At 39.7% G+C, this 11,290-nt stretch overlaps 1 protein-coding gene across 5 annotated transcripts; it reads right to left on the bottom strand.

The window, feature by feature from the left end:
- Positions 1-590: 590 nt before the first annotated feature.
- ETAA1 (ETAA1 activator of ATR kinase) lies at positions 591-11,182 on the bottom strand. 5 transcript variants are annotated; one of them, XM_055810686.1, is made up of 7 exons: positions 10,909-11,181; positions 9,836-9,973; positions 9,495-9,571; positions 7,830-7,948; positions 5,377-7,505; positions 3,286-3,450; positions 591-1,109 (listed from the first exon to the last, which is right to left on the bottom strand). In XM_055810686.1, exons 1-6 carry the CDS (start codon positions 11,108-11,110, stop codon positions 3,335-3,337), a joined length of 2,781 nt encoding a protein of 926 aa, XP_055666661.1. In that variant the 5' UTR covers positions 11,111-11,181; the 3' UTR covers positions 591-1,109; positions 3,286-3,334. The 5 variants fall into 5 exon arrangements, with proteins under 5 accessions (XP_055666661.1, XP_055666662.1, XP_055666660.1 ...); XM_055810687.1 differs by lacking the exon at positions 591-1,109 and having other exon boundaries at positions 2,136-3,450; positions 5,377-5,488; positions 5,708-7,505; positions 10,909-11,182; XM_055810685.1 differs by lacking the exon at positions 591-1,109 and having other exon boundaries at positions 2,136-3,450.
- Positions 11,183-11,290: the final 108 nt, after the last annotated feature.

Raw genomic sequence — 11,290 nt, 5'->3', positions numbered from 1 at the left:
CTGTCCACGGCAGTACGCTGCCTACTGATGAGATGAGACATCTCTCCTACTACATCGGAGAAAGAGGCTAAGACCAAGACTGGCACTCAAGAGCACAGGCACTTGCAAGAAAAAAGCTCTGTGGTTTGTACTCTTTTTTAAGAAAGAAATTATTTTTCACTAGATTTCTTCTAAATCTTTTGGATGTTCCTGATCTACCATTATAAGTGTATATGTATTTATATATATTTAAAGACAAGAATTCCTACCTTGTGGAATTTTATTTTTGATACTGTAGTGGTTGTTCTTCTTTTTAACCATTTCTAAGCCCAAATGAATCTTCTCCCTGCATGGACTCCACCAATACATCTGTATGGGGTTGAAATATTTCTCTAAGCTTTTCACTTTTTTCAAATTTCCCTAATAAAAATGGTATAGGAGTGTTTTAATTTGAATGTAAGAAATTATTTCTCTGATAGCATCAAGTCACAAACAGAAGTAACTCTTCAATTTCTTAACTGAGAGATGGTATGGCGGGGCAGTTGAGGATAGTCAGGATGTGACCAAAGAAATCGTAGTAGTTTGTCTCAACATCAGTTAAGAAACCACGATCCCGAGGACTTGTGATTTTTATTTGGAAAGTAATGTTTAAGAAAAAATAAATTACAGGCCTTGAAGCATAGTATCAGTGCTAAAAATAAGTATTTATGAAAAAAAAATCAACCCCCAAAGCCCTTCCGTTATGATTAGTTTAATAGAGTAGGGCAATGGATGCATTTGCCGTAAATGGTCAATATTGATGTGTTTCACACTGATCAGCAAACAGATTCTTTAAATATGGTTAAGCAGCGCAATGTAAGTACTTGGATGAGTAAGTGACAGTAACTGGTCAAGAAGTAGTTTGGGTCTTCCTCCAATTGTAAAGTTTGCAAAGGGTCTTTTCCACACCCCTCAGGGCATCCAAATTCCCCTTGTCACACACGGAGCTCTTATGTTACAGCTCAGGAGACAAGAGGATGGGTTAGATGCTCCTGTTAAAGGATGAGCCAGTACATTCTCACGCTGCTGCCATGCGAAGACCAGTGGTGGCATTTCAGGTGGGCAGCTCCAGGGTCCTTCTGTCCTTGGTGCTGAGAAAATCAGAAGTATATCAGAAGTATAATTAACCATATTATCCTTGAAAAAAAATTTAAAAATATCCTGGTTACTTTACAGCATTATTTCTAGAGAAATATCCGGGTAGGGAAAGGCTGATAAGCTGAACACTGTCCTAGCAAAAGCCTAATTTGTATCTTTCTCGATAAGATTTGACATTCTTGTGTATCAGTACCTTAAAAGCCAGTTTTATAACTCTCATATTTAATACTGATAGTAGACACCCTTTTTCATTGCCACTTTCTTGGCTAATAGTGCATCTGGCAAGTTACCTGATAGTTTAGATTCTCCTAGAACACCACAGACACGCATATCCCACAGATCAAACCACAGTCTCACGATAAATAAAATTTTCACAGCTGCCACTGTTTGAGGTTTACATTTCTTTGTCATACAGACATGCAAATCTTCTGCTTAATGAACTGAACGTTACCAGCAGAATCTGTTTAACACAAGAGTCTTGCTATTTCATGTTATATTATCTGTTAAGGATGTTATTATGGTGAAGTTCATTAAAAAGCTGAAAACATTTTTTTTCCTGTGTTAATTTTCAGTCAGATCAGTAAGCTGATCCAACTCATCATTTATCACCCAAGGGCTGAAGGACAGGGAGCTGTAGCCACAGACTGTAAGTAACAGTTACACCTACTGGCCACCAGCAGAGTCTCTGGTGGACTTGGGGATTTGATTTCCTAATCCACTAATGAGCACCAAGAATGATGGTTAATAGACAAGCAAATTCACTAGCTTGGAAACCAGCAAAGTTAAGTATTTCAGGATTCCACTGCAGATGGTTGTATGTAGAACCAGTTCCTCCACCAAGGACTTCTCATTTAAATGGATCAAAGGAAGCACTTTGTCACTACTGTAGGTATAAAACTGAGGCATGGAATAACTGGGTGAATTACCAAGAATGGACAGTCAGGTAAAGTCCATAAGGAATTCCCATTTCACTCCCTTTTACCAGTTTCTGTAGTATTAATATTTTCCAGAACAGACTCGAAAAATGTAAAAAAAGTTTAATGATGATTTACAAATATACAATACTTACATTTTTAGGAGTTACAAAACCGGCACATACTACAGATACCAAAAGCTTCCTCTAACCTTTGGTACAGTTTGAAGTTACTTGTTTACAAAGAAAAATTGCGGCCACTTTTCAGTGTCACATGTTTACATATAAGCATTTCTCAGTTGAAAAATATCTTGCAGCTTACCCACAGGCAGTTTTTGCAGTTTGAGCTCTGCACCCATCTATCACATAAAAAATTCTATCAGCTCCTGTTAAGCTGACATGACATTGCATTTTTATGTTTTAACAGCCTTTAGTTTGATAAATATGTACAACCCATAAGGGCTGTATGCTAAGGCTAAACTGATTCATAGCTGTTGAGATTTCACCTGGTATATTACATATTGCTCATGGTTTGGTAAAATGACATAGGCTACCTTTTCTAATTAGCTTGGTTAATGCATGTTTAGCAAAACGTGATCCAATTTTGTTAGCTAGGATATCTGCAACTCTTCATGAAGGGAACTAATATAATAAAAAAAAAAGACAAAATGTCCTTTCCAGGATGCTTTTTCACCTTGTGAAACTTTTATATTAAATTCCTTCTTCACTAATTACAATTCTTACCTAATGTAACAGAGACAAACTGAGCATGCTTTCCAAAGCCTGTTCATTTTCATTAGTTTTCTGATGTTGGATGTTTTCTAGATTGTACTTTCTTTAAACCAAAACTCAAAAACTTTCTTCTACCTGAGAGCAAACATTAGTATTTCTTAATCTGTGTGTACTTGAGTCTTACTAATTAAAATACTTTCAATAAGAGAAATACAGCCAAAACATATACAATCTGGTTTTGACATCTTCTACTTATGTGTGTACACAAACGCTTTCATGTTTTGATGATTTTCAGACTATACAATTTCATCACATAACAGTATATAAACTTAATACAATCCTCATTGTGCTGAAGGTAGTTTGAAACTGCATGTTTACAATTGGTAGTTTTTAATTGAGACTAAGTACCACCAGGGTATTAGTTACAGTTCAGATCAAGATCTTTTTCTTTTAAAATTGAGAAATAGAAAAAGCTTGCCCTCAGTAGCTGTGAACAGTTTAAAAAGTATCTTCCAGCATTTTACCGTATTTCTCTCCGCAAAACTTCCTCCATAGACAAAACAAACACCAAATTCATGCATCTTTAAAGAATGCCTGCATTCTGGATTTTCTTCGTGCAAGAGCTTCTTGTTTTTTTCTTTCAATCTCTTCTTGAGAACATTTTCTATTTTTTTGTTCCACCACAGACACTGTAAATAAAAAACATGTATTAAGAGCCTTCAGGTTTGTTCAATATGTATTTTAACTTATCTGTTTTCAATGTTTGAAGATCTATGGCAAGAGCACACTATTCTGACATATCAGGCACTCAAGTTAAAAATGGCTCATCTATCCTGTCCCCAAGGCAGGAAGGGGGATAAGATGCATGACCTTTGTAGTGCTACTGATTACTACCTCCCAATGAAAATACTGGGATGCAGACATTTGCTTCAAGGAAATTTCACTTGGCTGCCCTTCAAGTGAACCTTGTGACATCAGGAGTCAACCTAGGAGATGGCAACGGGTTAAGAAAATTAAGGCTATCAGAGTGAAAAGGGCTCTACAATTTAGTGAGTCAGGCAGAGATATGGGCATGGAGATGGTATAGACACAGGGGTCAGACACAGTACAGGTGTCACACAAATAAAACCAGAAAGGTTGAAAAAAGGTCAAAAGTAGCAATAAAAATTGGCAAAGGAGACAAGAACATGATAGCTAAGCGTAGTATTTTATATGTCGTGTTACAGAACTATAAATTCCCATGCAATAAAATCCTGACCTCACTGGAACCAACAGGGATACTCCCTGCACATGTCAAGAATTTTACTGGTTTTATACACCAATTTCCAATTAATGTATTTTTAATAAGTAGTCTTTCAAACTGGATAAATCAGAGGTTGACTTGCTTCTTTTAAAAAAAAACAACAAAGAGGTGTCCATGAAAAATCAGGTATGTTTTTAAAAGGATCACTTAATGTCCATCTTTTTGTTACAGCAATGTCCTTTCACCAACAAGTTAAGGTGGGGATAGTTGTTGTTTATCTGTAAAGGAAGTCAGTGCTATTCTTTTTCATTCCTTTATTCTCTAGAAAATTCCACAGAATGACTAGTTATCTCTCCCCTCCCTGCCCCCTTAACATCCAAAGTTGCTACTTCCCATTTATCTGCTTCTTTGCTGAGGAAGAAACAGAAAAAATACTGATTCTTCACATAATGCTGCCTGATAGTTTGCAGAAATATTTTTTCTGATTTTTTAACAGTGCTTCCTGCAAATTCAAATTGATACAGTACACTCTAAAGGCATGTTTTATCAAAATCAATATTGATTAACTTCACCAAGCCATGAGATCAAGTAAAAACAAGACTGGCACTTGACTGGTTCTGCATTTCCCTAGCAAGTAACTAGCGCATGGAATATTGCAGACTGTCATGTAATGATGGAAAAGTGACCGACCTCCCCTCTAGATGAAAGGACATGTTAATTTTTAGACTGACAACACAAGAATTATTTCACTGATGATTTCAGCCACAAAGCAAACAACAATAGAGGCTGAGGTTTTGGAAGTGCTGAATGACTTGAGGCTCCAATTTCCAGGTGTACAGTAATGAAATGAAAAGAAATTTGCATTCTGGATCACCTGCTGCTTTCTTTCCTTGCCCCACCATTTTACCTGGTGTTTTATGAATTGTGGCTGAGGTAAGTAATTTTTAATGTTGTTCAAAAGGAACTGTAAATTACAAGCACAGAATCACACCACAACATTTACTACGTATCAAAATAGTAGTATTTTTAACTAATAATTTAAAAATATGGTATGCTGAGTGCTGCCACCAGCCTGTACTTGATCCTAGTGATTCTGAGTATCTATGGAAAGAGCGTGAAGTATTCAGAGAAGTGGAATGGAAATGGGAAACAGAAATCCTTAAATACAGATATTCAAGACATGCATCAGGACAATTTTATTTTGGAAAAAGCCCTCAAAATTCTTGTTAGAACATTCATTAACGCCTAAACTGAATGGATGAATATTGAAGCCTATCGTAAGCTGCAATACAGTATACGTTTCTCTGACATTCTGATTACAGGAGGAAAACAAACAAGAATAGTCTAACAGTGATACAGTAAAGACAAATACCTGATGTGGGCAGTGCCGAAGACTCTGAAACGTGCCTCTTGAAAGGTGTTTTCTTATTGTCAAGCTTGCTGTGCAAAGTCACATTCACCTGATTCTTGCTTCCTTCCAAACCCTGCAGAGTAACTCCAATGCCAGAATGACTCCCTGGATTTTCAGACCTTACACAAAGAGCACCCTGAGAACTGTTAGTCTTTCGGAACTTAAACTTTGAAGGCATATGTGATGTTTTGTTACCAGAACTGTGATTTGGAATCTTTCCCATATTATGCAAAAGATCTGGGGTGTCCAATATTTTGTTACTAGAAGTGTTTACTGCATTAACAGGACTTACTTCAGAACCAGTCTCTCCTGCTGGCATAGAACTTGACCTGTACCATTTTCCCGAAACAGGCTTTGCAGTATATTCAGAAGCAGCTTGATGACAGTTTTTAGACAGTGTGGATTTACAATCCATAGAAGTACCCAAGATCACAGGGCTTGAGATGTTTTTACAGTTCACTACGTGACCTGTTGTGGCCAGCCCATGTGTAACTTTTGATGAATTCCTACAGGAACTATTCAGTGAGAAAGCTTCCTGTTTTGCATTTGTTTTCTGTGCCAAGCGAAGATCAGGTAGTCCTTGTTTAGATGCTGGGAACCCATTATCAGCATTTGATCTGGAATTAATGCTGGCTCCTTGCATAGTTTTAGCTCTTTCGTTTCCTTGTTTAACATCCTGGCTCTGAGTCTGCTTTTCTATGTCATCACACACCTGATACAACAGTTCATCATCCTCACAGTTTGCATCCCAAAGACTATCGGATTCACAAAACATATCTAGTATCTCATCAGAGAACTTTGCTTCATTCCAGTCATCAAATGACAGAGGACGTTTCTTTGGTATTTCAACTTCATTTAAGTGACCTGTATTAGCTTGGTTAACCACTTTAGTTAGAGCATTAGGTTTTGTATTGGTAGAAACACTGGATGATTGACAGAAAACGTGTGTGTTGTTCCCAGGCTTTTCAGTCCATTGTCTATGAGGATTAGATCTTGAAGGAAGAAGAGGAAGGGGGTCACTTTTAGGCTGAATAGTTTCGTTTCCACTCTTCACTTCTGATTGTGTTGAAACAGGAATATAATTCAAATCACTGTTTTGGGCACTTTTCCAAACAGAATTTATTTTATCTGGCCTAACGTCACATTTGCCATGAAAGGCTATGGTCTCTGTCTTTGACTTTTCTGACTTATATGGCTTCTGTAAAGAAAGAGATTTTCCAACATTTTGTGTGTTTTTACTAGAACGTTTCAGAGGTGAAAACTGCAAACTGTTAGATTTCTGTACATTCCCCAAACAGGTTACTGAATCGCAACTACTTCTTTCCTTTGTTCTGCTAGCGTCACTGAAACCATGCACAGATGGATTTGTAGGAACTGGTAGTGCTTCTTCAGTAGTTATCAACTCAGGGTTTTGGGTTATTTGCATCACAAAAGAATCATCTGCCAACAAATCTGTATCCCAGTCATCAAAGTCATCATTAACTATTCCAGCAAGCTTATTGGAGACCACCAACGGCGTCTTCAAAGAAGGATTTTTTTTTATCAATGTGTGCATATTAGGTTTTGGAATAACCTGGTTCACACTTCCTAGGGGACACGGAGTATCTTTTCGATATGCCTCTGAGTTACCTTGTTGCATGTGTTTATTTTGCTCAGGAAGGTACTCCTCCTCCAAGATGCTTTTGTTTTCATGGAAGCTGTTATTTAAAGAAGTACCTGATAGTCCTTGGCTCAACTGTCCACTACACATCTGGGTAGAGGAGTCAAAAAGAGCATGAAGGGCTATTTCAGCCTCAAGGTCTGCAGGTTTTTGACTGCCAGATTGACAGGGCTCTGCAGCAGGGATGCCAGTGCTCTGTCCAACTGGTTTCAGGGACAGATCAGGATCTCTTTCAGATACTTCACCAAGAAGTGATTTCAGGTTCTTCATATTTACTTCATCTTTAGAATTATTTAAAGACTCTGAGGTGGTCTCGAGGTCATGACCAAGCTTCTCTTGTTCCTGAACAGCATCTAGCTCTACTAGATTTTTATCAAATTCCTTAGCCAATTTCATGAGCTCCTCTTCAGGATTTTTTATTTTAAGATCTCTAGATTTAAAAAATAAATATGGAAAAGAAAATCAGACCTACTGAGGAAGTGGAGCCAAGCTCAGTAATATGGCTATACCAGTTCTCCATTCTCTACTTTAACAGAGAACGTGACTGAATCCCACCGCTTTCAGCGCGCAGTCAGCAGGCAATCTTTTTGATAATTCCCAAGAAACACCCCATTAAGAAGAGATAACAAGAATAAAGTTAAAAGCATTCTGTATGCTCATGTACAATTACACGGTTCACTATACATAAAGGAACACCACATACCCTTTTTCACGAAAGCCCGGCTGTGATGGGCAAGACAAAACTGTAACTTACCTTGTACAACTTAACTTTGTCCTAGCTCGCACTTTTACTACTCCAGGTGTACAGGGAATAGCATCCTCACCAATCCACGTCCCTAAAAGGGAGTCTTCGTTACAGGCTGCTTTTTCATCCTGAATGATTAGATTTGTAATGCTTAGCAATTCGATTTTGGATAAAGATTGGACTAGACTCACACCTTGCATTAGTTAAAGTTGCTAAACAAATTAAACTGGATCAAATCTGCTGAAAGCCACAGACAGGAGCCAAACCAATACAAGCTAAGTGAGATTACTGTGATATTGCATACCAATGGTTGTATCACTTTAATTGTATCAATTTAAAACAGGAACTTCAATTAAAATAACTGAATTTTACTTTGGTGCTCAAATCTAATACTCTTATTTACTTTTTAGCTTTACACATAATCTGCAATATTCATGTTACAAGATGCAATCTAATTTACTTTAGTACACTACTAAGGAGCTAGTTGAGATACGCTGTCTTTATCCACTTAAAGCAGCATTAACAAATCAGAGACTTCGAAAGAAATCGTTCTGTATGCTTCCAGCAAAAAATTCTGACTTCTTCCATTTACGACTCATTTATATAAAGAGCCTTTAAACAGAAATAAGTGAAGTTTAGAAACTAAATGAAGTTGTTTCAAAGTTCAGGCTTGGCTTGGAATTCTGAAAACTAAGAGATACAACACAGTAGTGGTATATTATCCAGATAGCCAGAGCCATGGGACATGGGAAATTACTGCATGTAAGACCGCAAAAGTAATTTGAACTTCACTAATTACTGGGTAGTTTTGGACACATTTTCTTTCTCTTTGTTATTTTTATTAAAATTATTATGCTTTTAAGAAAAAAGAACATGAGCAACAGGTATTTGCAAATCCTGGTATTATTTACATTGATGACAGAGCTATAATTATTTAAAAAGAACAAAGTGGCATCCCTTATTAACGATTTTCCAATTCTTCAAGTATAATTTCTCACAGATATGCCAAATAGTGAATACATTATAAATGCTATATTTTGCAAGCTGAATTCTGCAGAACTGTTTTAGGAATGACATGTTCTCTTCTTGCACTTAATAAAAAGCAAACAATAAGCCAACACTCTTATTTTCACTTCCCAGGCTGTGGACATCAGGTTCACAGCAAGAGGAGATACCAAGAACATAGATCTTACGGTAAAAAGGCAAATTATTTAGAGTAAGGGAGCAAAGTTACTATGTTTATGTTATTGTGGAGTCTCTCTTATTTGAGTCTTGTTCTTGTACTTCAGCAGTCATTCAAGACCATTGAAAAGGCTTAAAACCAACCGCCAAGTAAATGCAGTATGTGAAGAAACTCTTCCTTTTTAACAGATGAGTGATTAAGGATAAACAAACACAACAGTATTTCTATGATAAGGGACTAACTTGCATTCTAAAAGTAAAACTTACTAAAATGGAGCTGCTGCAAGTCCACTTTCTTAATATGTCCTTTTTTACGGCATCTGTGACTCCTAAGAGCAATTCAGTCCAGTTTTATGAACGTTACTACTTTTCTACACACCCAATTCTTAACATGAGACTACTGTGACTAGAACTGAGCCTTCACCAAGGCTGTAGCATTGTTCTGTTTAGTAATCAAACAAGCTGAGCATTGTTTTAGAAAGTAACAATTACCTGAGGAGCAATACGATTAACAATTTCTGAAATTTCTACTGCGCATCTACTGGTAGACTGTTTGGTTTTTCCATTGCCTATGAAAACAAACAAAAAACCTTCTTAAAGTTCAATTTATAAAGTGCAGTATATCTCAAATAATTCAAGTGTATGTGTTAAAATCAGTTTGGTTCAGTAGAATATTGAAGAATTTACAGGTTTTTAATAAAAATAAACCCGAACAACCTAACCATGATAACTGAGAGGGACCTTCTTTCAAGAAATTTGGTAACATTTAGTGCATGCATTGGGAATGCACGCCTCAAATAGGCACCCTGAGGTCTGGATTTTGTTAATATTACCTAGTCTGTGTGCAATTGGAGAATGAGGATCCCAAAAGATTTCTTGCTGTATATCGGTGTCATTAACAGGAGAGCTGAACGTAGGTATACGGGATTTCCTACTCAACGATCTCTTAGGTGTTTTATGTAAACATGACTCTGTGTAAACAGAAGGATGATCCTTGTTAAAAAACAAAATAAAAGCCCAAATTACTTAGAACATAGAACGGGACAAGGCCTAAAAAGACACTGATTCAACTTGTAAGAATATAAACCAATTCACGCTCATCATTCCTTTACCTACAACAGGAATATTGCGCAAGTACACATTTAATGCAGAATATGACTCTTCTCTTTGTCAGTTACATCGCCACGGAGATAACGGAGCATCACACGATACTAACAGCTGTATGCTCAGCATCTGACGCTAAGGGTGAGAACTGTCAATCCTAATACTTGAGGGAGTACTGACTTCAGCTTACGTTAAGAAAAACTATGTATACCTAAACGAGAGAAGATTTTGCATTCTTGCTTGCTCTGCATCTTTCACCCAGCCTCTGATCTGGGTCACAATTTTAACAGGCCCGCAAACTGTTTGGCATCACGCCTTTGCCTATATTTCCTCCACTGGGCCTTTTTTGGCTAGGCCTGTTAAAAGCAGGAATATAACTACACAAAACCAGCCTGCAGTTGTCTCAGCCCAGTAAATGAGCCGAGCGCACTACATGGAGCTCAGCTAGTCACCCCTGCCCTTCAGAAATGACGCTGCAGCTGTGGAAGCCCACAGATATAACTTTAAAAGATGCAATTACTGCGTGAGAAGCATCTCAGGAGATGCTTTGCACTTAAAGGCTTAGCACGGCCAGGCGCGATCCTCTCCTGGAGCAGTTTTTGGCGTCGTCGGTCGCGTCTGGGGCTCTGCCGCGGGAGGCTGCTCTCGCCACTCCGTGACACGGGCCCTTCCCACCCGGGGCGGGGGAGAGCGGCCGGAGGATCGCACCGCACCGGCCCCCTCCTCGCGGGCAGGCCGCGGACCCCGCGGCTCCGGGGGCGGCGGGCAGGGCAGAGCCCCCCCGGGGCCGCTCCCGCCGTACCTGCAGCGCCGCGCACCGCCGCCTCCCCGGCGGGTAGGCCTCGGCCCCCGGCGCCTTCCGCGCCGCCGGCCGCCGCCTCCTCCTCCTCCGCGGGGGGCTCCGCCGGCCGCTGCCGCCGGGTGAGTTGCTCCTCGCTGCCGCCGTTCCCCTTCCTCAGGGCAGCGGGCCTGAGGCAGAGCCCCCTCCGCCGGCTACCGGGCATGGCGCCGCCGCTTCCACCCCGGCGCCGCCATTTTGCCGGGGAGCCCGCCGCGCCGCCGCCGATTGGCCGCCGTGGCGCCGGCCTCGGGCCGCCATTGGGCCGGGCGCGGCGGGCGCGGGGGGACGGGCGCAGCAGGGAACTGCCGCCGGCGGGGAGCTCGCGCCGCGCGGGCCTGGCCCC

The sequence above is a fragment of the Falco peregrinus genome, chromosome 7, assembly GCF_023634155.1.
Source record: "Falco peregrinus isolate bFalPer1 chromosome 7, bFalPer1.pri, whole genome shotgun sequence".
Taxonomy (NCBI): domain Eukaryota; kingdom Metazoa; phylum Chordata; class Aves; order Falconiformes; family Falconidae; genus Falco; species Falco peregrinus.
The sequence above is the reverse complement of the archived record's forward strand: the minus strand, read 5'-3'. Positions and strand labels throughout refer to the sequence as shown.

Bases quoted from the DNA above. Each gene is read 5' to 3' on its own strand.
- ETAA1 (XM_055810686.1), bottom strand. From the start codon at position 11,110: ATGCCCGGTAGCCGGCGGAGGGGGCTCTGCCTCAGGCCCGCTGCCCTG. The intron at 9,572-9,835 runs GTAATATTAACA...TTGTTTTCATAG, and splicing joins TCCAATTGCACACAGACTAG to GCAATGGAAAAACCAAACAG. The intron at 7,949-9,494 runs GTAATTGTTACT...CTAATCATTCAG, and splicing joins TTAATCGTATTGCTCCTCAG to GATGAAAAAGCAGCCTGTAA.